At 39.0% G+C, this 27,772-nt stretch overlaps 1 protein-coding gene across 1 annotated transcript in view; it reads left to right on the top strand.

The window, feature by feature from the left end:
• Positions 1-3,612, top strand: part of VPS50 (VPS50 subunit of EARP/GARPII complex) — a 66,859-nt gene extending 63,247 nt beyond the window's left edge. Inside the window, exons 27-28 of the mRNA XM_031614307.2 lie at positions 197-386; positions 2,868-3,612. Coding sequence (XP_031470167.2) covers positions 197-386; positions 2,868-2,987 — 310 coding nt within the window. The 3' untranslated portion in view covers positions 2,988-3,612. The remainder of the gene's footprint in view (positions 1-196; positions 387-2,867) is intronic.
• Positions 3,613-27,772: the final 24,160 nt, after the last annotated feature.

Raw genomic sequence — 27,772 nt, 5'->3', positions numbered from 1 at the left:
CCTTAATTACAGGAGAGTATGGAAGAACGAGATGGAAAGAAGTGCAACAAGTAGACACAGGGTAAACAATAATTATATTCCTCCTCGGTGTTTGAAGGACTAAGTTAAACAACTTTGAGAAGTAAGATTCATTTTTATTGATTTATTTTTATTTATTTATATTTATTGTTCGTTTCTACTGTGTTCCTTTTTTCAGTTATGCTAATGTGAAGAAATGCAGCAATGAAGGACGTGCCTTGATGCAACTGGACTTCCAACAATTCTTAATGAAACTAGAAAAGTTAACAGACATTAGGCCTATTCCAGATAAAGAATTTGTGGAGACCTACATTAAAGCCTACTACTTAACAGAAAATGACATGGAGCGCTGGATAAAAGAACACAGGGTAAGAGTTAAATTTTCAATTTTTTGCTGTCTTTTAGGAGAATTCCCAAGAATGGTGGAATCATGCTAACAACTCTGAATGCTTAATTCTGTGTGCTAAAAATGATTACACTCATATGTATATATTCATTTGTTATAATAAAATTATATGGTGTGCAACATAAACATATGTATGCATATGCATATATCATATGAAAGTACCTTTATTTGGAAGGAATAATTTTGACAAAAGGAAAATCTAAATTTATTTACCTTTTCTACCAACTACCATTCCATATCTCATTCCATGATAGCATTCATCTCAGGAAGATGTGCTATGAGTTGTAGTTTCTGGCTTTAGCAAAAGTAGGCTATCCGATACTCCTTACACAAGAAATTCCATGTAGGAATTACTGCTAATCTACCCGGTATTCTGAGATGGGTTAAAGCCAAAGAAAACTTTTTTCTACTCCTTAGGCAGCACCTCTGGTCCAATACGGGCAAAAGAAGCAGATGGATCCCAGGCATCTGAAGCCTATACACTCTGTAAAATCTGTTTCATAGTCTCAGCAATGACCCAGACTTTCATGTAAATCAATTCTGAGATTAGAACAGCAGTGAGGGAAAAGAAATGCCTGCATTGGCACGTACATCTGATAAGAATAGTGATTTGATAGTCTTTGTTGTCAGGAAAATTATGTGCTGAAAATAAATTTTAGATCTGACAGATCATAGCTATGCAGTGCTGTGGAGAGCATCTGCCCAATCTACTAATAGTACTGCATTACAGACCAGTGTTGCACTGGAGGATAAAGAGGCTCAGTAGCCCAATAAGTGTTCTGTTTTTTTACTGTGTGTTTTTTTTGTTTGTTTGTTTGTTTGTTTGTTTTAACCATGAGAATGTAAGATTTCTTCAGAATGCACCTATCTGTTATTTTCAGACATTGGTTTTGATTCTGAAGATATTTTTGTTGAAGGTAGTTGATCATTTACAATTTTGAGAGCTAATTGAAGTAATTTATCAACTTGTTCTTCAGATGCTATCCCTGTAAAAGTTGTTCTTTTATGCAAGTGAATTAACAAGGCAAAATCACCAGGGAGTAGGCATAATCCCTTTTTAGTTTGAGCACTATGTAAGTGTACTGTATTATGGTTGGAAATTATCAGTGCATTATAGATGAAGATAGTACAATGTGATTCGAGTAAGAAGTTTTCATAAGATAATCAAGAATCTTACCATAACTCCACCCTAGTATATAAAGAAGTTTGCCTCTTGGGCTGGGCTGTTTTGGTTGATTACTGTAGTTCTGATACCACGAAGTTTTTAAATGTGTATGAGAGGGACGAGCATAAGTACACCAAATGCTTCTAGGAATGGGTCTAAGAAAACGATCTGATGTATTTGGGCCCAATTTCCTCTGGTTAACTTCCATCCTTTAGTGAAGCTGAGAATACTTGTATTCTGTTCAGAATATACCAAAGTGAATAAATTCATCATTAGGAAGTACAATTTGAAATTAGGCCTTTAGGAGTGGGCAACTTCAACAAAGCTGTAAGGCAGAATGCATAAAAGTCATTGCTTTTTCTTTCTTTGACAAATAAAACTGAATCAGAATCAATTTTGCTATCTGAGATAAGACTTCATTTGCGTTTTCAAAGCATTTGGCATACTTTCAGGGCAGCATAACCTAACAATTATACTAAGACTATAAGCAATTGTCATGATGTTAGAGCTGGTCCACTGTCAGAATAAGAAGTCTTTTAAAATGGAGCATTGGGAAATCTGTATTTTGGAATTATTTTAAAGCCAACTAGAAAGGGATGAAAAACATTCTTCTGAAATATGGTTTTTATACCTGGAGCTGTGAGAGACCGTGAGCTGTGTTTGGTGATCTATGTGGAAAAACTAGTTTAAATTTTTGAAAATGCTAAGGGTGAAGGTAGTACTGGCAGATGTGGGGTTTTGACAGGTGTTAAGAATTCTTGTAATATTTTGTGTCATTCTTTCCTCCTTTGTCATGTACTGAAATTAATGTTGCTTGAAGACCCTGTAGACAGAAGTATTTAGGAGGTTATTAGAAATATAATGCCAGAATAAAAAAAAGATCAAGTTTTGTCACAGTTGTTAGGAAAATGTGGTGTTTAAAACTTATTTCATTTGCATGTGTATCTCTCACCACACCTCCAAAAGAATGGAAAATGTGTTATAAATTGATTTAGATACATAACTATTACTTTCTGTGAACTCAATCCAATGCTACTAAAATTGTAGGCATTTTCCATTATATTCTGCCAGGCAGCAAAATACAGTTTTGTACTTCTCTCTCTCAACTATGAAAACTCTCCAGACCTGACTTAACGAACACTTTAAGTCTCTCTTGTTTCCTAATTGCTGCTGTCATTTGAAAAGCCCACAGAGTGTGCATATCTGGTTTTTAGTTTTCTGTCTTTATTTACTGTTCTTATTCTGCTTGCCATAACATAATATGCTTTTATTTGCCAGGAATATTCCACTAAGCACTTGACAAATCTGGTGAATGTTTGTCTGGGGTCTCACATCAACAAGAAGGCAAGACAGAAGCTGCTAGCTGCTATTGATGACATAGACAGGCCTAAAAGATAACTGGAGAGAGTTACTTTCCATTTACTCTTGTACCTTTTTCTGTTCACGTGAAGCATGCAGACAGATGACAAATGGACTAATGACAACATTGTCTTAAAAACCATTGTGCATGACTTTTCTTATCAGCATTGGAGACACTCTGAATTGGCATAATGTTCTAAACCATTACTTTTTTAACCTGTAAGAATCCTTTTCTTATGTATTTTTCTGTTTTTTGTTACTTGCCCTTAGTAAAGGGCTGCTCTTCGTGTATCATTGGTGAAGTGTATATTTTGAAAAACTGTATACTGTAAGTAAAACCAAAATCAGAAAGAAACACATTGGCTTAATATATAGTTGATGCTCTTTTTTAATAAAAGGGCTATTTGAAAATATAACGTTTTCCTCACTACCTTTCCCCTCAGAATTTGTGCTTTATTATGGACCAGTGTAAAATGAAAGAAAATGTACATCTTTGAGCAACATATCTTGCATGTGGATTAAGAATATAGATCAATTAAAAATTCTCATGTTGATGTCTTTCATCTTTATATGTATTTAAAAACGTTTATTTCAGAATTAATATAGTTATTTCAAAATTATTGACTTCAGATCAGTCAAGGTAATAAATACTGTACACTAAAACAAGTTATTTGTGAGACTTTATTTACCTCATTTAACAATGCAAAATGATGCGTGTTATAAAAACGAGTGTTGTTCCTCTCATGTCACTTCTCTTTTGTATCCCTACCACTCTTTCCTGTTCCCAAAGCAGTAATACCAGACAATAACAGATTTTTTTTTGGCTGAATTTTTGGATGGATAATCTTAATATTTTCTGCTCTGCTGTAGACTCCTAGAGTGATCCTGAGCATGTCAAAATTCCCTGACTGGGTATTTGTCCTAGAAATGGATTTGTCAGAGCATTATTGACCACTGAGGCTTTCAAATTTGCCTTCAGCAGAAGAACCTGTGTTCTGAGTACATTTCTACTTTCCTTGCAGTGTTGCTTGTAGATGAGATGCTTGGGGACTGATCAAACTGTCATAGCAAAACAGAAAAACTCTCAAGGTGATCTGAATTAACTCAAATAAAGGCTTTAATATTCATTAAGATTTTTCTTATACTCTCAAGCTCTGTTCCATGTCTTTTGTTTTTCTGTATATAATGTTTTAAATATTAAAAAATTATTATGTAATAAACATTTTTCTAATCTGAGGCCCTTTAAAAGGCAATTCACTAGCAATGAGCTAACAGGCAAAATAATTTACGTAGGATACAATCCACTAATGTAAATGACATGATAAACTCTCATTTTCAATACTTGCCATTGCACTGTTTAATTCAAACACAAGAGAATCAACACTTACTGTTAGTCAGCAGCACCAATGAACTGGAAATTGCCTCATGGAATCAAATAATTGTTCTTTCTGTAGGTTAGTTTCATCTTCAGAAGCGATGAATTCTGAGCATCATTGTGCAGTTTCCTTGAAAAGCCTATATATGGTTTTAGAGCAGTAGAATTTACATTTTTAAATATTGACTGTGTGGCATTCATCTCCCTGTTCATCTGTATTTTAAAGGAAATAGGATTTAAAACAAACTTAAGCATCATTCTGTAAAGACCATGCTGTCGTTCTGAGTTCTATTGAAAACTTGTTTGTTTAGCAGAGTGCCTATGTATACAGTGAAGCTGAATCGCTTTTACCCTCATTAAAAAGGCAATTCAAAAAAAAAAAAAAAAAAAAAAAGGAAAAGTGTAGTTCATTTAAAGTGTGGACTTTTGCGTCAGTGTGTCTGCCCCAAAGTCAGATCCTCAACAGGAGCTCTTGGAAGGAATAGAAATGTGTCAGAGACTGTTAGTGTAAAATCTGTTTCAATTTCCTTCTCGTGGATGAAAGAAGGAATTTAAATAACTTTACTGTAATTGTGGTGAACTGAACGTGGGGTTAATTTCCCCTGAACTATTTAGGTTGCTGTAATTTGTTTGCTCACCAGAAGGTAGGAGTGCGAGCACTGATTGGAATGTAGGGTCAAGGAAGGAGGTGAGCAATTGCATGAGTCCTAGTAAGGGGCAATTTTTGATAACATATCTATAGATGGGCTCATTTTAAGCCCCCAAATAATGGAATGCGCAACATTAAACTTGTGAAACAATTTTTTGATCTTCTTTCATATGTGCCTCAGAATTTATTATATTCTCTAGAATATAATAAATTGCTGCCCAATATTGATGCTAAGGGATAAGCTACATATAGCTTAATAGCCTTTACATTTCTCAGTCCTAAGTGACTTAATGAATCTGAGTTCAGGCTGAATGTAGAATTATTAATTTGCTATGAGTTTGCTTATAGCTTCCACAATCTAAAATGACAGGTTTTTTTGCAAACCATTGATTTTTTTAGCATCTCTGTGAAATAAGAACTTTTACTGCTTTTCATGAGACCATAGTTTAAAATGTCCCTTTGTACATTGCAGAAGGGCTTCAGAATACTTTAATAATGGAGGATGACTTCTTTCAGTCTCCAGGGAGGCTGACCAGCACTGCAGAGGTGGACAATTAATCTGTCAGTCAATGAAAAATTTAAATCCTGTTCCTCAGTACTCTGATATTCACCAAGGTCACCTGGAGCAGAGATGAGGAGTTTTCAAAACTCTGGATAGGCAAAGCCTGTCTCTGCCCTGATAACTGTAGACAGCTGAAAGCCTGGCCTCTCAGTTGCAGCCAGTGGTTATGAGTTGTCTGATGAGGCAGCAACTGGGATAAACATAGTGGGAAACTGACTGGTCTGCTTCTGTGACCTGGTGGGAGGCTCAAGTTCTTGTTTCAGTGTAGGTTTTATTATTCAAAACAGAATGGCATTGACAGGAAGAACCATCTTGGACCAGCAGTGCTTCAGTTGGTGGGTTGATATGGTGAGCAGCACCTGCGATGTGTGAATTCCAGTTAATCTGATTAAAGGGCTTGATCTCTCCTCCTCCTTTTAGACAAGTAGCTAAATTTCCACGTAATTAACTTTTTTGGGATCCTTTCTTCCCGTGTGAGAGGGAGTCTTTTTCCATATGTAAAATGAAAGGCCTGGCTTGCTTCAGATCTGCTTCAGTGAAGCCTAAATGTGAGGTGTAAGTCAGCTTCTGAATGCTTTTTAACATTTCCCTTTTGTGGAGAGAAAGGGAAGCACGATCAGTGGCTGTCTCAAAGTTTTCTGTGAAAGCTTGGCCTCGCCTTGCAGCTTACACAGATGTGAATGACAAAGGCACATCTCATGATAGCAAAGATGGGGTTTATTTACTGCAGGTCTGTGGATGAGAGTTGTGCTTGTCTTACTGCTACGGGGCACAGCTGTAAGTATTTCCTCCTCATCCTGCTAAGGTGCTGTGCTGGGGTCATTCTCCCTTAACCCTCTGCTCATGGTTAATGTTTATTTCTGTATTGCAAACTGTACTTTGATAACAAGAAATCAGAATAAAACCAGATAAAAAAAGAAAATCCCTTCCCCCCCAAAATAACCAGAAGATTAAATTGATAAATAGTGCTGTCCCCAGCTAAATCCTCAAAAAACTGAATGTCAGCAGGCACCTGCTATGTTATAAATGATGCAAACAGAGATGGATAAAAAAATGCAGATTTATTGTGTGTGGGTGATAGTATCTATGTTATTTATAACCACAGCTCGAAACAGCATAGCATGAAAGCTAAACATTGCACTAGACACTATGATTATGGTACGAGTATGGAGATAACATAGTTTGCAAACTGCAGAGTTTCCATGCTTACTGGCTATTTAAGGACATTTCTGAATGTCTTGGTTTTGTAGAGCCAGAGCTGCTTTGCATCACGGCAGGGACTCCATTTCTCAATATCTCCTCCTTGAGATCCCAGCGTGAGCTGAAGCAGCATCTTTCAACTGAACTGAAGACCTGGCAAATCTGTGTGTGTTTTTTTTCTGACCTGATGGGTCTGAAGTTTTGGTCTGATTGCATATGTGAAAGGAAAAACAACGTTCAGAGCAGAGAATTTCTGATCCATGTCTTATATGTGTAGGTGAATTTGCATAGGTTGCTGGATTTAAATGTGTTTAAATATGTTGCTGGATTTAAAGCTGGCAAACTACTATCTAAATGTGGGTTGATCTTTGAAAAGTAAAATGTGTGAGCAAGCTGGAGATCCAGGAGAAAAGATTCAGTGAAGTGCCTCCTTCATCTGTGCACAAAATTAATACAAGATCAGATATGCAAAAGGACTGTTGGTATTTCTGAAGATTTTTTTATAAGTATATCAAAAGTTCACAGTTGTGTGCATCTCTTGCACAGTATGGCTTGGTGGGCATGGTGGTGGTGGGTTGGCAGTTGGGCTAGATTATCTTAGAGGTCTTTTCCAACCTTAATGATTCTATGGATATATGATTCTATGATCTCCTGTGTAGTTTTTATTCATAAGTAGGGCTACTCATAATTAAAACTCAATACATTGCTTATGTTTCATTAAAGAATAGAATAAAAATGTCAGCTCATCCCTTAGTGAAACAATTCCTTGTACAGGGATCTGATTAATGTTTATAAGTATCTGAAGGAAGGCAGGTGGCAATGGATGAGGCCATGCTCTTCTCAGTGATGCATAGTGATAGGACAAGGAGCAGTGACCTAAAACTTGAACAGAGGAAGTTCTGTACAACAATTTGAAAGAACTTCTTTATGTTAAGAGTGATGGAGCACTGGAACAAGCCGCCCAGAGAGGTGGTGGAAGGAATATCTCCTTCTATGGAGATATTCAAGACCTGGCTGGATGCCTACCTGTGTGACCTCAGCAGATCATAGAATCACCGAAGTTGGAAAAGACCTCCAAGATCATCTATTCCAACTAGTGGTTTCTCTGCCGTCACTTACATTCATAACAGCCAGTGAAGCCTGGGCAGCCCTGTCCTTAAGCAGAGATGGTGGGTAGGGGGGCTTGTTGTCCTTGCTGCTGTAGAGCATACTGCTCTGAATGCACAGAGCCTGTGGCTCACAGGATGAGCTGAATCAGTCCAGAAGGCATATGAAAGCGTGGTGAGGGCATCATTTGTCTCTGTACAGCTCTCTGTTCTGCAACATGGAACCTCAATAAATGCAAGAACTGCCATTGCCTGACATGGTTATTAGTGCAGTGCTAAGCATCTGTGCATTTTTCATGAGCATGTATTTCTTGAAGCTCAGGAAAATGTCATTGATGTAAATGAGTTTGACCAGGAGCTGCTTCCTGGCCCTGAGCTGCCAACATCCATCTCTTCCAGAGCTGCTGGAATATTCAAGCAGCCAAATGATCCGACCAGCTGAGCATTTGGGCTGTTCTACTTTTCAGCTAGACTAAATTGTTGCTGTGAATAGCAATACCTCATAGCTACAATGCTGTTAGTCCCTGTTCTCCCATGCACACATGATGTACTGGTGTGTCTATGCAATTCAACAGGGCTCTTGTTTCAGGACGCCTGCCACAGCCTTCTGCTAGGAATGAATGAGATCCATTTGCTTTTACTGAGATACTCACTGCTGCATTGTATTGCTTGGAATATCCTCAGCAAGGTGAAGGGCTCTGGGCAATTCTGCTGGTTTGCACAAAGGGAACTTCTGCTGATTGGGGGAAGGAGGTTCTCATGGACTGCACACAGAGTGATGGCTGGAGATGCTGTGTGCCGCAGTCATGGACTTATTCAGGCTGGGATTTACTTTCTGCTCTGGCACCAGACATAGGGAAATTTGTTTTGTCTTCCCATGCTTTATTCACCTAGCTATAAAAGGAATTATGCTATCTACCGCTTTTTATGAAGTGCTGTAAGGCTGTGGCTATGTGGGCATGAGCTGTACTTTCTACCAGGAATCAGCGACTTAACCCCTGGGAAGCTGAACCATAAAACTTGGTGGGGCAGAAAACACAAAAGCGCTGCCTTCTTTCTGCCTCAGGTGCTTTAGGTGCTGTTTCCTTCACTTTTAGGCAGAAGCAGCTGTCTCCTGAATGTTACTTCTTCTAATTTGGCCTCTGAATATTGAGGGACCCTGCTATGAACCAGAAAACATTAATGGAACTACAGACGAGACACTCCTATGCTACTCCAGTCATCTGCTACTGCTGGGAGTGATAGCCAGGCAGCCACAGGAGATCAGATAGCCACAACTAGGGGTAAAATAAAAGTGAGATTAATCTTTTTAATGACAGTGTGGAAGGATATTAAAAATACATACATGCTCAGGTCCCAGTGGCTATCATTCTGTACAACATCAGTGAAAGCTCACACCTTCCATGTGAACTGTGTCAACAGTGAGACGAAGGAGATAAATGCCCCAGAAACACTGCATAGGCATGGGCTGAGAGGGGCTTTATTGGGAGAGACAAACACCAACAAACAAGATCTCATCTTTACTGTGATGATCAACATGATTTCTAGGTAGCAGATGAATTTGGGAGAGCAAATCAAGGTACTGTTAGCTCGGGATTCATGCCCTTGTGAGCCAAGCCCTTGCCCCTCTGCCTGCAGAGCTTCTTACCGCATGGAAGGAATTCAGGAAGCTCCAGGGACCACTGTGATTTCCTTAAAGGACAAGCTGTTTTTCTTAAGGCACTGAGCTATGATATAAATGCCTTTAAGATCAATAAGTATACAGATGTTTTAAAGTATTGGATGATCAGTAACCATACAGAGAAGTTAGGCTTAGTAAGATTATCACGTTGGAAAAGATAATCAAAGATAAATGAAAAGTGCTACTGGTGTTGCGGGCTCAGAAGAAACTCCATAGTCTCTAGAGAGAGGTCCTTCCTCACTGGCATTCAGCCCTTAAATGGGTCTAGGAGAGCTGCAGCCAGGCTCCAGCCCTTCCAGTCACACAGCTGAATTGCCTTCACCTGTGTTCCCAAGGGCTGACTCAGTCCTTGCCTCAGGTGATCAATCAGCAGTTCAGGCCGTGATCCAACAGTTCCCTTACAGCACCAAAATCACTGCACAAAGGAATTAGACAAGGAGGAACACAGACAAACAGGTGAGACTTAAGCATTTGTTTGCTCACAGAAAAACTAGAAAACAAAATTACTGAATGCTCATTTTCTTTACAAATACCTTGCTGCTGTTGTTGCAAAGCCTACTTCTGAGACAGTACCTAATAGAATATTCAGGTAGAGAACAGAGATGATTTCTGTTCAATGCCTGCCCATTCCTTTGAAAATCTACCACAACTAATGATGTTCATTTCCTGGGCAAGAGTGCAGGAACTGTCCTGCTCAATCCAGTGATATATCTCATCTAATCTTATTGGAAGCAGTGCTGAGTCTATTGGAAAAAAAATCAGGGTCCACTGATGGAAAACTACAGAATGATGTCTCTAGAAGGGGTGATTTCTCTCTCCAGGCACTGAATTCTTTGATGAGCTCCAGCTGCCTGGGTGGGTGTCAGGACAGCAGACTCACAGGCTCTGCTTGAAATGCTGGGTGATTACCTGCTGTGTGCTCTTATTTTGTGTCTTCAGGTTGTGGCTAATTTTTATATTAAATTTCTGATTTCTGCATTTGAAAGGAGTGAATTGTATGAATAATTGAAGCCCAGCCTCTAACAGCTGGTTGGTAAGGCTGGGAACTGGGCTGAGTGACGTGCATGCAGGAGGTTATGAAGCCTGCTCTTTGCAGGAATGAGAGAAAAGTCTTCAAGTTAATGAAATAAATTTTTCTGGCTGACTGCATGAGTCTCGATCACTACCTGAGAAGTACAAATACAATCTTCTTTGGGGTTATCCAGTACTCTGTGGTGAATCTATCTGCTCTCACTCTGCCATGAGGTCAGTGAAGGATTTTCAGGCAGAGTCAATCCATACAGGGTACCCCCACGTGGTTTCCTGAGAGCAGACTGTGTTCCTACATGTCATACACTGGCTTTTTTACAAACACTGGCTATTAGGAAAAGCAAATTTCACATTTTAAAAATTGCAGAAGACTGGAAGCTTCTCTAAACATTTCATCAATGTGTTCACCTTGCATTATAGAGGGGAATAGGAGAAGCAGAATAGAGTTTAAAGTACTAACAGCTTTTACAGGAAGCTGGCAGGTTATTTTTTTTTGCATTTGCTCTTTTTTTTTTTTTTTTTTTTTGTATTCTTCAGCACAATGTAAACAAAACAAACATCTTAACCATCAGTGCCAGCTCATGAAGGGAACTTTCTTCATTGGTATTGCTTCTAACTTATGTGTATTGCAACTGTGCCACCCTCTCTAAAAATAAACAAAAATAACTTGCAGCTCATTAGGACTCAGGAAACCCACCTGCCAGAAGAAAGACATCTCTCAGGTCATTTTCTTCCTTCCCTACACTTTGAGGCCAGAGAGAGCCCTGAGAGATGCAGCTGAGGTCTTTTGGCCGCCTGCTGCTGGCTCAGTCACAACCTGCCACAGAGGCTGAGCCTTCCCAAGGAAACCACCAGCTCAGCTGCTGCTCTGGTTTTCTATTAGAGTGCAAACAAGGCTCTGATAGTGGTAGATGAGGGGATGCGAGTACAAGTAAAGGAGCAAATTGATCTAAACTTGGCTAAAATGACAATCTCTGAGTAGGCAACTGGGAGCTTCTCTTTCGCATGCCTTGGAGCTTGGGTTGTGATTGCAAAAGCATTCTGGGGAGAGACCTGGGGAAAGGCTGACTGAGGGTTTTGGTGGTTTCACCTCTCAGCAAAGTGGAAAAGTTCTCATCTAGACTCAGTTGGTGTCTGGCAATGAGGCTGAGGTCTAGTGCACGGACCTGAGAAAAAGCAAATGGTTTGTGGGACCTCTGTGAGCTACTTCAACACAAGGAGAACCAGAGATCAGCAAAGTAAAGTGGCCTCTTGACCAACAACATCCTTCCTGGCTCCTCCCTTTTGCTCTGGTAAATCAGCTCCTCTTGGGTTTGCTCATCTCAAATTATTCTTTCTTACCCAAGAAATAATTCTGAATTATGTGCTTATATACCCATCTGGAGATCAGTTGGAAATTATTGCAGAGTAAGTCTATGTGTATTATCTGTTGCTCGTAATGCCTATTTCTGTGAAAATGATTGTAATGAAGATAATTAGGTAAAATGGAGAGACAGCATGGAAAGCACATCAGTGCCACAAAGTGGAAAAGGCTGAATTTCCTCTGGTGGAAGACGTTTGATTTTGTTACCTCCACTGCAAGATAACCTGAAAAAGTAACAGACTGCTCTGACAAATCGCCTTTATTTTGTTTCTTCCAGTAAGTCATGAACAAAGGAGAGATTTGTTTTTTGATGTTCTGTGTCCAATAATTCCTCCTCTGACTCAGCCACCCTCCCCCAGCCCTAAATCAACTACCACAGCACTTTGACTGTACACCCATGCAATCAGCAGTCTGCAAATGGGCACAGCTCTGTGCCTCAGGGTTTGTTACAGCACCAGTGTCTGTGTATTTCCTATCAACCTCCCAGATGTCTCCCTCTGTACAGGAGAGATAGGATCGGGCAGATGCCATTACCCTTGCAAACAGCAGCAATGGGAAATGTCCCCTCATGGTCTTATCCCATGACTTTAAGTAAAGGAGGCTAGGAAGGATTCTAGGCAAGGTCTGACAGGTCTGGAAAGGAGATGCTTTTCTGAACATTGGGACATTTAATCCAAGAGAGGAAGGGGTTTTGCAAATATTGCTATTACTGACAATCTGTGGAAGGTTAAAATATCTCTGGGAAGTGAATAGAGAAGGAAATTTGGAGGTAATGTCTGTTAGCAGGGAGTAGAGTAATACAACAAAAAACTTAAGTTTAATGCTGCTATGATATAACTTCATTGTCACTGAGCTGATTTGGACCAGAAAAGAATGTGACTGAAGCCCTCACATTTTCTCAAAGTTAGCTTTGCAGGTATGAAGAGAGCCCGAAATATAAAGTAGACCATCATGACTGAGATAGATAAAAAAGGCTGAAGTAGTGAGGGTCTGGAGCTGCTTTTCAAAACCACTGACAGACCACAGGTAAAGCTGGAAGATGACAAAACCCAGCCTCAGCCAACACAGAAACAGCAAAGAAAGAAATGACTTTGGAGGAAAGGATTTGAAAGGAGAAAGAAAAACAAAACAAAAACAAAAAAAAAAAAAACAGAGCAAAATATTGACTTCCAAACTTTCCCTCAAAAATATGCCTTGCATACTCTTTCCTTCATGTATCAATAGCAGAGTTCAGGTTTATTTCCAATTATGGCTGCTTCCTCTGCTTTCCTTTTGGAAATGGTCAGAAAGATGGGTTCTATTTGTATTCTGTCCTGGTGCTCATTTTGTTTCATAGAGAGAAGGAATGATCAGAACCTTGGAAAAGAAAATATTTTGTGATTTTTTTTTTTTAATATTAAAAAAATGTCTAGGACCTCTGCAAGCATCTGTGGATTTCTAATATTCAATACATCTTGTTCATTGTTCTTGTTTCTCTGCTTTGCTGTTTGTGAAAGTAGAATACTGCATCAACTCTTTTTATTCTTTTTGTTATCAATTATTTTAAAAACCCGACTGCTTAAATCTTAGAAATGAATCACTCCAAAAATAGCAAGGAAAAAAAAAATAAGAGCAACCCAAAGGTACATTCCACATTCCCACCCCACTCTGAAGAGCTATGAAGTGCTTGTGCTCATCACCTGCCCGTTGGGTACATCCACCATGATCGGCCATGCTGCTTTCTATGTTGCTAGCAAGAATATTGCAACTTGGTAAATTGCAAATCCCCTCTTCACTGTGGTACCTGGCTTCCCTGTGGTGTCTGGCTTCCCTGCTGTGGGTCCAGTTGAGACCACGAGGTACAAGGAGACCTGGTGGGAGCTTGACTGCAGCACACAGGGGTTCCCTTGCTGGCAAAGAACAGAATGAGGTGGGTGTAAGCAGGGGTTTGTTACTGTGTGAACAAACTCTCAAGTTGCCGCTCTTGTTTCTACTTGGAAAGTGAAGGGAAGCATGAGTTGGAGGTCCCGTGCTTCTTGAAGGTGCTGGGCATAGCACTCACAGTCTCCTACTACATACACATGTCTGCGTGGGATGACTGGCAACAATCAAAATGATGGGTTCAGCTTCAGTTGTTCTCCCAAGGATGTTAGAGACGGCTGACTCAGAGCTGTATCCTTGCACACACTTCTGAAACAATCAGGGAAACTTCTAGCTAACCACTGGTGAGAACTTTTGGATTTATTTTCTTTCCAGACAATGTTCGAAATGGATCTGACATTTGATTTAGGAACTTGCAAATGCTGCTTCTCAGAAACACATCTTTCTTAGATCCTACAATATTGTTCTGTCTGGGAGAGGAAGGATTTCTACCAGTAACATTCCAGGGAATTACAGTTTGTATAACTCCAAACTTACTGTAGGAATCATGGCATGTTAAAAAGATGTTAAAAGAGTTCTGAGTAAATTTAACTGTCAATAGTTTGAAATAAACTATGTTTTTGAAAAGAAGAATCTGTGCATTTTCCCATACTTCCTATTTATAATTAATTCAACTTTCAGGTAGATCTTTTGCATTTTCAATATTATTGTTTCATACTGTTTAGTTTTCAGTTGCTTGGTAACTATTAACAGGCTTAAGCTTATCATATACATAAAGATTCTGGGAGAATATACAACACAAACATAAGTCTGTTGTACAGCTGTCTGCTCTACATGTGTTATCCAGAGCAATTCTTCAAGGTATTCTAGAATTTATTTTTCTGTCTTGCTTTATTCTATGCACTTTTCTGGAATATACTTGTATGCTCTGGCTCTTCTCTTTCTCTTTGCTCTCAATTTCTTTCTTCACCAGGAAAATATCTGAAATTTCCAATTTCTATTGCACTCCAGTCCTATGCATGTAATGACAAACTCGTAAGTCTGCTTTTTATAACAGTGTGTCAAAAGCTCCATTTGCTCCTTGACAGGCAACAAACACCTTTGGCTTTTACTGAGACATCTGCTACGCAATGCAATGAATCACCCTCTGCAATTCAGTGGCATTTGAGAGCCTAAGACAACACAAAATGTATTCAATATAATTACAGTGCAGCTATTCATAAAAGGTATGATAGAACTGATCCGGAAGGGAGATCAGCTGGCAGGAGGGGAGCATTCCAGACAATACCCTTACATGCAGAATCTTTATGAGAGTTTACACGTGAAAACAACCTTTGGTTTTGGACCAGTTGAGTTTTTAGACTATAATATTAAAGCATATTGTTAGTCTACTTACAACAGTATGTAGTCACAGTGCTCACTGAATTTAAATTTGTACTGGAAATCCTTGATATTGCATTTAACAATGTTATTAAGAAGTTCAATTCCTGGCATAGTTGGTGTTATGCTCAGCCTTGCAATGCTCCTTCAGGTGTATTATGATTTTGCCTCTTACCTTCTGAATGTACCAAAAAATGTTGTTGTTTTGCTACCTTTTAGATGAATTAGACGAATGATGCCCTCAATATGTTTCCACTATCCCCAAAGTCATCTGAATTAAATAGCAGCTCTTTTGTATTTTAGGCCATTCTTTTGACATTAACACCAAGTTTAAATAAAGATCTTGCTTAGGATGTAGAATTGATTAGGACTGGGTGAAGAAAGTAGTCTTAAAAAATTGCTGATTTTGCAGCACGTGTGGGGATGCAGGGCTGGAGAAATTCTGTTGTTGCAAAAGTGCCATTGGAAACTGGGACATTATCATGGCCTGTTCATTAGGCCTCCATTTCACTCCTAACAGCAGAGGCTGTTTGGGTTTGGAGTAGGTTGATATGAAGCCATTTTCTAGGAGTGACATTCTGTGAAATCTGATTTCTGTACTCAGGGGACAATTGTCTATTTCACACAACATTTTTCCCTTCTTCAGGCACTGGTTGTCAGTAACCACTTTCCTGTAATTTAACTTTAAATCAGTTTGAAACTGGAGGGTGAATTTGAATACATACAATGGATTGCATAAGCCTATGATCCCTGTTTCAAAAAGGAGTAGTTAGGTATATAAACCAAATGCTATAGCTATTTCATAGAATCATAGAATGGTTTGGGTTGAAAGGGGCCCTAAAGGTCATATTGTTACAACCCCAGGAAGAAGCAACAGCCCCAATCCCGTAAGTACACAATATGTTTTGCTTCCTGTCTTCTGTGATGCAATCGTTTGCTGAGTACTTGATCCAAAATGCATAGAGGCAACAGAGATCCAAATCAATGATTATCTACAATCCATGACAAACATCTGTGTCACTGTAGGAGTAGAGCTCACTGTTTTACTAATGGAAGAGAATAAGTTTCACAAGAGCAAGAGGCCCAGTTCAATTTCTTATGAATATTGCCATCTTGAAACTGATTCTTATTTCCCTCTCTGCACTGTAAAGCAGGTTGATTCACTTTGTGCATGTAAAGGGATACTTCTGATTCTCTTCCCTGATGTGTTTTGTTATTTCATGCATGCTCACCATGAGTAGAGAAGTTGGGTCCTTAATAAGTTTTATTTTCTGCTGTTGATGGGTTTCAGATTGGAGCCTTCCATGGAGCCCCAGAGAGAATCCAACCCTGAGACCCAGGTATGGCAAAGACATGGAAAAAAAAAACCCAAAACAACAGATTGGTGGGGATATAAAACCCCCCAGGAACGCTCCTTATATTAAGATCTAACACAGCATCATCTACCTGCTTATTTCTCCAAAAAAAAAAAAAAAAATCCTGATAAGATAAATATTCAAATGTATGAACTATTTCCAAAGTATTTGACACTGTGTAAAAGTGTTCCCAGCATATACTTTTGTATGATATTTGAATATTTAAAATCATGCTGCTTTTCTCATTATAAGATATTACTATAGGTGTATATTTTCCCTCCATTTCCCCTTTGTATGAACATAAAAAATCTTTGGTGCAAAAAGCACCAAAGTCCACCAGCAATGAAGGCGCACTTGTGAAACTCATTTGCACTTAACCACAAAGTGCTGAAGTGTGTGCCTCAAATCTTTTGACTTTGTGCTGAAAGAAATGGAACTGTTCATGCAATTACCTTCAGATGTTTATTTAGGCGCTTTGCTGATCAGGTTTAAGTGCGAAAACATTATCTAATGATTGATCTTCAAAATCTCGCACTGCAAAAACATGTTGGCAATATAGAACTCTGTTGTAATAACACAGGAAAAACTGTGAATTAACGTGAGTCAGGAGACAAAACTGAGCAGAAGCTCAGACAGTGACCCAGATCTCAGGCAATGCTGGTCAGAGTGTCTTCCCTAGTTTTGTATTATGAGTTTTATTTATATAACATTTCACAGTGCTTATGCGAGCCCTCATTCCCCAAAAGGGCTAGGACAGGCAGGAGTGAAATGTCCTATAAAAGGATGGTACTCAGATGGCAAACCTTGGGGCCAACTTGTACTGCCTTCTGCACTTTCCTGTTGTAGACATCTCCCGGAGTTTTGTATTAAATCCCAGTATTCCCATTCATGAAGAACAAGTGCAAGAGTGCATGCCTGTATCAGAGGATTTGGAGATGTGTATGCATGATCCACAGAAGCATGCAGTTATTTATGACATCACCCCTGCAGAACAAACAGCAGTTCCTTGGCCAGGTGAGAGCAAATCCCCTCTCAGCCTGCTTCAAACCAAGGGCACAAATGTGCAGATACTGCTGCTGTTGTTTGGCACTGAGGCCATCAGACATTCTAAAATACTGAGAGAGGGAAGGCCAAGTGGTGTGGAAATACAGACTTGGCAATGTGAGACCCCCATGCAGGCTGAAACTCATCAAGAGTAAGATAGTGCCCATGTTCTATATAAGATCCTATCGAGAGCTTGTGGGTTTAGAAAATGCGTAAGAAATGGACTGAAGAACTTCATTGGTGGCAGGTTTATTTTGTAAGTCTATTCCTCCAGGACCTAAGCAAAGAGACACATTTCTGTAAAAACAGGCTCTGCTAGAGCAGTTTTATAAATTTACAAGTCCAATACTAAAAGAGTTAGGCTGTTACTACTTTGCAATATGAATAAAAATGGCAAGAGGGTTCCTAATGTAGGAAAAAGTAGTATACAGGCAAAGACCTGACTGAAATCATTGTGGATAAAAAGCAGGTGGAGATTCTATAAAGCCAAAATGAGAGCAAATAATAGAGTCAAGACCTCAGTATTCCCACTGTCCTCTAATAGGAGCTTCCATTAAAGTGCTTACCGTGGGAAATGGAGTCACACACTGCATTTTGATTGTGATTTTCTAAGGTCACCTCCCAGATACAGAAATGTAACCTTCATCAATTTAGCTAGAAGTCAGAGAGCTAATTTTTACAAAACAAAGCTGTGTCTCATCACATACTGCATGCCCGACTCGCCCTTTGCTTTCTGTTGCTCGTCATCATTCATGCTGACCACGGGCACAGATAAAAGCTTTTCATTTCACATCTGAAGCTGAAGAAATCTTTAAAAACTTTCCTCATTTATGTTTTCAGGCAACAAGAGAAATGGGCCCAGGCATCTCAGGATGCAACTACAGGTGAAATTAGCCCAGCAAATAAAGTTTTTCTGTGGCAACGTGGATTACAATTTCTGCGACAGGTTTTTTATTTTGCATAATTTCTTATATTAATGGTCAGTTTGTTGCTTTGCTCTGAATGCCTCAATCCCTGAAGACTTTCTCTCAATCTCTTTGCTCCTGCAGTCATTTGATCCCTTTGACTGACCCTCTTTAGTTGTAAACTGAACAAATATCCACAGCCTTTCCTTCCAGCAGAAGCTTTGTAAGCGAGTTTCTTTCCAAACCAAGCTTGCCATATGGTAAACAAAAAAGGAATAGACTTTGAGGTGCCTCTTTTTTTTTGATATTTAAGGAAGGTGCACAGGTATTAGCTTGGTTTTGCATAGAGTTGCAGCTGTTGTTAATTTGAGGAGGGTGTGTCACCATCCCAATGGGGAATCTGAATGCAAATGTATCTTGTGAGGAATGAAAGTGTCACACTGCTGGCAAAGGAGGTGAGGAAAGCAAAAAAGGCATCTGATGGACTTTCTAAGACAGCTCTGCACCTGGGTGGTAAAAGTGCATCAAAGAGCAGGAAAATCAGGAGAAGTAATTTCAATAATGTGCTGTTGCCTGTCTAACTGGAGTTTGACTTGCTGTGTTGTTCATTCCAAATCTTTCCAAGATGATTCTGGAACACTGATTTGTAGGTCCATAACACCAGGTGAAACATTTTGTCATTGGTTTTACTCAAATAGCAGCTGTCAGATTGCAGACCTAACAAAGAGATGTAGACTACATGTAAGATAAAACTGAATGTAAATGACATTACTGAACAATCTGAATATAGCCAAACCCATCTATTTCTGCAGTGTGAATTACAGACTCAGCGCAAAAGTAAAGCCAACTTGTCTGAAACAGTCAGACATATTTAGCCAATAATTCACATTTTGTAATTACTAAAAGCAAATGAAGACCAGGTCCAAAGCATGAATAAATCTAAAGGACTTTTTCCTTTGGCCTTGATGGGCTCAGATTTCTCATTCTTAGTTTCCTTCTTTCCGTGCTAAAATCAGCATCAGAACTCATCCTGATGTCAGAAATACAGAAGTCCTGTTTAAAAGTTAGACACAAAGAATGTGTCATTTCAACTGGAATAAAATATCAGAGCTGGATGGACTATAGAGATATAAGATCACAACCAGTGCCTCTAAGTTTTAGATGTCCTGTCCTGTATGATTCATAACCTAAAGGCATGAGAAAATCCAATTCTAGCTACTGGATTACTGTGCACATAAGAAATTTAAGTTCTTAATGTCATTTGCTGCTAAAAATGTAGCACCTAATCATGGCGTATCTTCAGGTTATCAGGTTCTGCACTTTGAATTTAGATGCTTAAAGTGGAGATGAAAGAACTTGAGCATATTTCAGAATTGATGTTTGCCTTTATTACTTATACTAATAATACTGGTATATACCTTACTTATGTTATACTTCACTATGCCTGAAGAAATGCTAACGTATTGCCATTTAAAGAAAAACAAGTGTTGCTCAGTTTTCTAGATACTTTTGCAAATAGAAATATTTCTATAAGTGTATAACTATTACATTTTAAACATCTTGTAATAAAAATTGGTAATTTTCATGAGTCATAGCATTCATAGTTTTTATAAATGTTCAGGACAAAATGGAGTGAAAAAGATGCATAAGTGATAATAGTCAGAACTTATATCAAATTAATTTTTGCATTCACTCTAAATTCAACTTTTGTAGCTCCACAGATTTTGCCTGCTCTATTCCAAAAAGCCTTTGCAAATGTTGGCAATACACAAAAAATAGCACAGAAAAAATCTGGACAGTATTACAGTCATTGTGAGGCCATTCTCTGTGGACATAGATGGCTTTGGCTCAGACCCAAAACTGTCATGAAGTGATTAAGAAAATTAGAAGTCTGAGAACTTGAGTTAGTGTGTCTGAGGCTTTCCTTGGGATGAAAGATGCTAGGAAATATAGTTTGCATTTGCAGATTTGCATTTCTTTGAATCCTGTTTAGTGCCATTTTTTATGAAAAGTTGATCAGTGAGCAATGGAAGATGAAGAATCTTAACAACACAGCCAAATTTTCACTCACAGCACTGTCTCAACCTCCTTGAGAGCAGTGATGGACACTGATATTTCACACTGTGGAGCTTGGAAGAACAGAGGAATAGAGAGAGACTTCTTGATGAGATGAGCAAAGGTGTGCCTGCTGCGTTCTGGGACACTTATGGGAATCTTTGCAGTTGTTTTCCATGTCTGGGAGCTGTTAAAAGGAAAAATAATCCTCAACTCAGTAAGAAATGGCACACTGCCTGAAGTGAAATGGAAATGCAGGCACTGTTTTCTTGATGTAGAATGAAGGGTATTTGTACAGATTACTTGGCACAATTCAAATATTCTACTTCTGGGAGATGTGAATGCTGCTAGCTCTGTGGGGCAAATGTCCCTAGGTGAATATCAAATAATGTCCATAGATTTAGTATTTCTCTGAAAATGAATTAACGTTAACTACCAAAATTCTGGTAATCCATTATCACAACAAATACACAATTCCCTTCCCTTCCCTTTCCTTCTCTTCCCTTTCCTTCCCCTCTCTTGCTACTGTAGGCATTTTAATTCTACCTCTTTAATAGCTTGTCTCATTCAGAACTCTTGGAACAGTACTGGTCCCTCTGATAAATATATAGAGGAGAAGAAGGCCCAGCGGGAATATTTATCTGCTAGAAAATCATTTGTCCTCCCAGCAATACTACCTGAAGCCCCTCACCTCCACACAAACAGATTTCTCCCCATTTCTGCCTCCCGTAGACATGCATCATTCCCTCAATGTTCATACTTCCCACTGTTTACTCAACAACATCTATTTTGGCTCTTCCAATTTCCCTTTAACATATTGCTTGTTATAATTTATGTCTCTATTTAGTAGAATTTATATGCCTACTTGTTGACAGATAAGCTCAAGACTTCTGAATGTCTGAACAGTCAGACAGTAGAAGGATGTGGCACTTCCCACTGGAAGGCTCTACAGTAAGATTGGTTGCCTGTCCAAAAAATTTTATAGCTTTGCCTCAGCATTTATTGTCCCAATGTAGAAAAAGATGAATGTAATTTTGTAGTCTGTGTTGTGTCGAATATTTCAGATTAAAAAAAAGCCAATAGTTATGCCCTTGACTCTAAAATGAATTTTCTCATTGTATTTGGTTGCATTTGTGAACATCAAACACATACAGCCCATGAACCACATTTCTTGCACCTGTTAAAAGCAGCTGCTGGCTTTTTATTTATTTTAAAACTTAGGTACTCTCTAACAAGTTTTGACATGGTTTGTGTGGCTGCTTAAACAAACATTTAGCTACCTAGTAACTCTTGACTTCCAAGAAAAGTTCAACCAGATTCTTCTTTCTGTTTCTCCCTCTCCAATGAATACCAGCACCACATAACAAGGGAGATGTTTTCTGGCTTTCAATGAAGAACCCACCAGTGGATTAGAAGCACTAGTTCAAGGAAAGTGTGGACGATTTTTTTTTTTTTTTTTTACCATTTCAATCAAACAAAAATTTGATGCCTGAATTATAACTTCTGAGAAGGGTCTAATATTTGAGATCCTGACACGTTAAGAAGCAGTTCTCTTGAGTTACAGGACCATGTACTGAAATGTAAGGCTGACATGTGGCAGCTTGGGTTGAAAGTGAATAACTGCTAGCTCAAAAATGGAATCATTTCTAGTTCAAATTCATGTTTGTGTTTTATCAGTACAAATTGATGAGAGGAGAAGTTACTAGATATTATTGTTAACTGTTAGATCTAACAATTCTACATGACTCTCATGTAACTGCCATTAAGGTACCAGATTTAAAACCCTGAATCTTAGATAAGTATTTTGCTCATGCAAGTAGAATTGTTCAAAGGATATTTATGTCTTTTCCAAGAACTTTGAATTTTTTTGAAACCTCAAGGATATGATCCAACAAACAGAGGATGTTAGCACAGTGAGGCAGTGGGTGGTGAAACACTGTGAAACACTATGAAACACTGTGGACCAGTGGGTCATTTCCTCTGGTGCAGATTTCTATGAGCATGGCATGCAGGCTCTTGTTAATTGCTAGTGAAAATGCATAGCTAATGGTGGTGACTATGTTGAAGAATAGCGTTGTGTATCTGAGATTCTGCTCTAACAAGCAGTGTTATTGTGCTTGTTGTATCTGTTGTAGTTTCCATGGAAATTAATAGGAGGCTTTACTTTCAAAGTGACTTACATACTATTCTAAAAGTATTTTACTCTACTTCTATGTAAGTCACTGCAATGTGAAAACTGGCTAGGATTGCTGGCACTCAGATGCTGTGTTAGCTCGTGGTTCCCCGCTTTATCCACCACAGTGCTGGATTCTGCTTTTACATATTGTTTCCATAGGTTTCTGCTGCACTTCTCTCATTGTGAAACATCTGAGCAGTGAACACCAATGTAGTGAGAACACTAATGCTTGTAGACACATATGAGGGTACGCTTATCCCAACATGCGGCCTGCAGTTGGGCTGACAGTACAGTTGGTAACTATGCTAACCTGTATCAAAACTTGTCAGCATTTTCACAAAATCTGTTTCTCCTTTCAAAACAGTTCTCTAGGAATCTGTCTGATTCTTCTATTCTTGCTGCAGCAGGAATCTGCTAGCATATCTGAGTCAGTTCGGGATATGTGTAAGAAAGAGACCCATATAATTCTCCTGAAAAATAATTCTGATACAAAGAATTATATAAGCACGAAGGGGCTGAAGTGACCACGCAACTTATTTCTGCCTCTCTTGTTGCTGCATGTTGCTTCACAGTACTCAGTAATGTACATAGCTTGTTCCAAAAGTAATGCCTCGAGTTCTGGTGACACCTACACAGCAGTCTAACACAGAAACAATAATTTTTCATAAAAGAACAAAAACATCTATTAAGGAGGGGAAAAAATGGAAGAGCTCAGCTGCATGGCTTAGTTCAGGAGCAGGTGAGCAGCACAGTGCAGACGACAAGTGTGTATGGAAGGAAGACTTCATGATGCACACACGAGGAGTATGTGGTTTAGGGAGAGAAATAGGGTCCAGTTCAGACCTGCAAGACCCTGGTTGCCTATAATGCCTAAAGCTGCATCTGCAGAAAGCCAATGGAGAAAGCTGCTTCCAAACTGTTTCACATGACTTTTCTCTATTGCTCTGTTGCTAACTGTAAAGATGTTAGTAAGGCTCCTGCTGCTCTTGTAAGCATAAGCTCATCCTGCTGATGCTATTTTTTCATGGTTTTTGAATATAAACAGCTTTTACTATTGTTGTTCATGTTATCCTGTACATATGCCATATGTACATTCAGCAGGAACAGTAAAAGTGGTATTAATTATGTTAATGAAGCCTTGGTCTCTGTGCTTCTGAAATGCACTCCTATAACAGCTTGCATCTTCTTCTTGAGATGAAGGAGAAATATTCTGCCTTTTCCCTATGCTTTTCAGACTCCAATGTATTTACTGCTGGAGTAAACACATTTGCCTTACAAAGTGTCTGTGGAAATCTGCAAAGCTAATTGAGAGTCACTGGGACAAAAACAGCTGCAATTATCTGAAATAACTGAATCCTTATGTCACCCAGTGCCTTACCCACTCATGACTGCAAGGAGGGAAATGGAAAAAGATGGAAAGTGTCGTATCTCAGCTCCCACGAAGCTTTGGAAGCAATAGGTAGCACAAGTGAGTTCCCAGTGCCCTAGTGAAGAAGCAATTGAAGAAATGGACGTATGAAGGGGAAGAAAGGACTCATTCAGACAGCTTTGATAACACGCATTACATGTATGTTCTATGATCACCAGCACAGCTGAACTAAAAACTTCCCCTTCCTCGGTTCACCGCTGTGAACAAGCAGGAAGAGGAAGCTGATCTGTTAGTCTCACTCATCTCAGGTTTTGAGTCTGAAATACACCCAGAGGTATTCTGTCAGCATGGCAAATCATCAGCCTGAGAAGTGGATCAGTGGGAGCCTTGTCGAGTGAGTTCAGTCTTTGTATGCAGTCTTCTTGCTACAGCAAGTCGTCACTTCTGCTTACAGAGCTCACACCTGAGCACTTTGTACAAGCGTTTCTGTAAAGCAGATGCTGCTAAAAGTTGAATCCCGCAGTTCCTTAAGCTTTCAGAGGCAAGTCATCTTACCAGCTGAATCTCAGTGTGCTGTCTCAATATTCTAAATGAGAAGTAGTTTCCTACCTTCTATAAAGTTAATGTTAGGTACAGGATTGATCTGAGAAGGCTGTTTTCTTATCATTTAACATGTAAGATATAAAGCTAGCATCCTGCTTTTGCACCATGACCAGAATTATGACCTGCAGACCCTTTACCATGGGGCTAATGTTTAGGAAAATTGAGGTACTTTGTGTCAAGCAGTGCAACTGAAAGCCAAGGTAAAGCTGTATTAAAAGATAGAAAATGCGTGTAGAAGGTTAAAAAAGGATGTCTGACTGAAAAGCCGTGAGTCAGATAATGCATCAGAGGAATCTGGGTTTACCCAGAGGCCCAACGTGTCTGAGATGTCTGACTGGGACTGGCGAGGAGACATTGCTTTTTGTGAAGTTGCTTTGGCAGTGAGGTTTCTAATCAGCATCTGTAAATTATTGTCATCTTTGACAACTGCTGTTTTCATGAGCCACATTAAGATGTTGTTTTAGGATGTTGTCATTTTTAGCTAAACTAAATGCATGTGATACCAAACAGAGCAGCCTATAGATGTACCATATGCTCAGATAAAATGTAACATATGCTCAGTATCATTTCTCATATCTCTCTCCTCTTTAGTTTAGAAACTTAAAAAAAAATTCTATATTACTATATATTACTTTTAAATCACCTCACTAAATGTGCTGAAAAAGCAAATGATTTCCAGAGCAAATGATGGAACCATTAAATATTTCTTGTTTAATAACAGCTATAAAAAAGGGCAGCCACCGCCTAGTGCTTAGTTTCCTGAAGATTTAAAGAGATGCTCAGAAAGCAGATTGAACTTTAGGGACCTGATGCTAGCTGTAAAGGTAATTCATATTTTGGCTTGCTTTGATCTGTGTGTGAATGCGTACAGACCTGACAACAGAAGCAGAGAAAGGATGAGAGACTCGGAAAGACATCCAAAACCAGTACAAAGACCTGGAAACCTGGGAGCAGATGACAAGAGGGTGACTGTTACATTTTGGGGTGATACGTGGCTGAAGAAGACGTAGAGGTAGGAGCTGTGTCCCTGGAAAGAAGGGTAGGTGCATAGTCACAAAGCTTTCTTTATTAGAATAACATCATTTGAGAAGACAAAGATCTGTGGACTGTAATGAGCTTGAAAAGCCTGCTCTGCATTGACAAATTTTCTTGGTTTCTGAGAGACAGGAATTGGTACAAAAATGAGCAACAACAGCAAATTGGTAGGCTGTCTTCAACATTTCTGAGAATATGCTCAGGAAAACATATTTTAAAGAATTGGTGGCCATTAAACTATATACATCACAACATGTCAAGGACAAAATTAGGCAAAGACTTGCTCCTGTCTGTGTGTTGCCTGCACTGCTTTGACAGCTGTGGTAAGAGCTACAGAAAAGCATTGTGCTCACCTAGGAACCCCGGGGTATAGGTCCAGAGGAGTGAGTGATGAGCCTGACTGGCACTTTGGCTGCCATGAAAGACTTGCTCAGATTGCATATTGGTGAAAGCACAGGCCATCTCTAGGGAATTTCCAAATGAGAATTCCTATTTGATTATGCATTAAAATATTGATAAAAAACAATCATATTGCCTCTTGCTGTGAATAAGGGTAAAAGCTTTAATTTTGTAGCCAAGGCAGTCATGATGATAGGATATCCCGTATCAGCCCTGACAGGTTGGAAATGAGGTAGATGGCTTCTTAGATGCAAGCGCAGGAATGAGCTTGCTGTGTTAGAGCAGTCCAGCCTAGAGTGAGCATCCTGTCAAACAGCTGCACTTGGGAGGAAGCAAATAAGTCCTGTCTTTGTCATGTACCCAGTTTAAGATGGAATTTAAGAGACAAAGGTAGAACTAACAAAAAAACAGACACCAGTTGGCTCTGAGATGCATGGAACAATGAAAAATCTCTTACAATGAATTACATCCACTTGAGATTGTTTTTCCCCTGTTTATAAATGCCTTATTCCTTCCAAGCACTCAAAACATGGTGAGAAACTGAAATTCACAAATATTGCATTTTACATTAAATTTCAACCTTTCCACGTACTTTTACTAAAAAGTATTTCTAGAGTAAGTTTTGGAAGATTCTTGCATATTTTATTTTTCCTTATTGATATACAGAATTTCTGCTCTGCAGCCATCAGGTAGATAAAGTTGTCTCTCATTTTACTGATTAGCTTGTGACAACAGGTGGATGAAAAAAAAATACATCACAGGATTATGACCATTATCCATAAGCTCTGAGTAAGATATATTTTTGGAGGACTCCCTCACAATTTCCCAGAGGAGTCTTAGGATAATTCCAGAGGTCTCTGCTCTGCCTGCTTGCTTTTAAGTATTTTTTCTGTTAACTTGAGGGAATATTTTGCTTGCTCAAAGGCCACGTTTATACAACAGGCCAAATCCTAGAAGTATTGCTGCATATAAGCTAAATTTCATGTCGTGCTATGGTCAGGGAGAACCTAGTCACTCCTTGGACTAAGAAAATTTGCTGGGATGCGATCATTTTCTTTTATTTCACAGAATCATTCCGGTAGGTAAAGACCTTCAAGATCACCAAGTCCAACCATCAACCAAGTCCAACCAAGTCCCACCACTAAGCCATGTCCCTTAGTTACTATAGGCAGGGAATATCAGCACGTTCTTCAGTACAAGAGATGCATTTTGAAAAATAGTCATTAAGGCCTCACTTCAGTAAAATAGTTGAGAAAGTACTTACCTAAACTTTAAACAGGAAAAAACAATTAGATGAGTTCTTAATGGCCACTAGACTGTTTATCTGAGCGGAACTACTTTAATACCTTATAAAAGAGCACCTTCTTTTTATGACAAGAATGGTTTTCAAACCTGGGACTCCAGAAACACTGAATGAAGATCTGGATAGGGTGGGTATTAAAGGGAAGAATTCAAGTTGCTGAAATTCTTTTTGTCATTTACCTTTTATTCAGGTGGATATAATAAAAACAACGAGCAAAAAGGTTTTTTTCTTCCCTTATACTATTTCCCATCTCAGATTCAGATCTCCTTTAGCAAGAAGGTCCCATTGGAACTGTTGGTTGCTAGAGCTGTTAGTTCTGATCAGAGCTGACAAATGTGCCAGGCCTTTGTACCACAGCCTACAATAATATCCTTT

This window comes from Phasianus colchicus, chromosome 6 (genome assembly GCF_987193195.1).
Source record: "Phasianus colchicus chromosome 6, bPhaCol1.hap1.1, whole genome shotgun sequence".
Classification (NCBI taxonomy): Eukaryota; Metazoa; Chordata; class Aves; order Galliformes; family Phasianidae; genus Phasianus; species Phasianus colchicus.
This window is presented reverse-complemented; position numbering and strand designations above follow the sequence as displayed.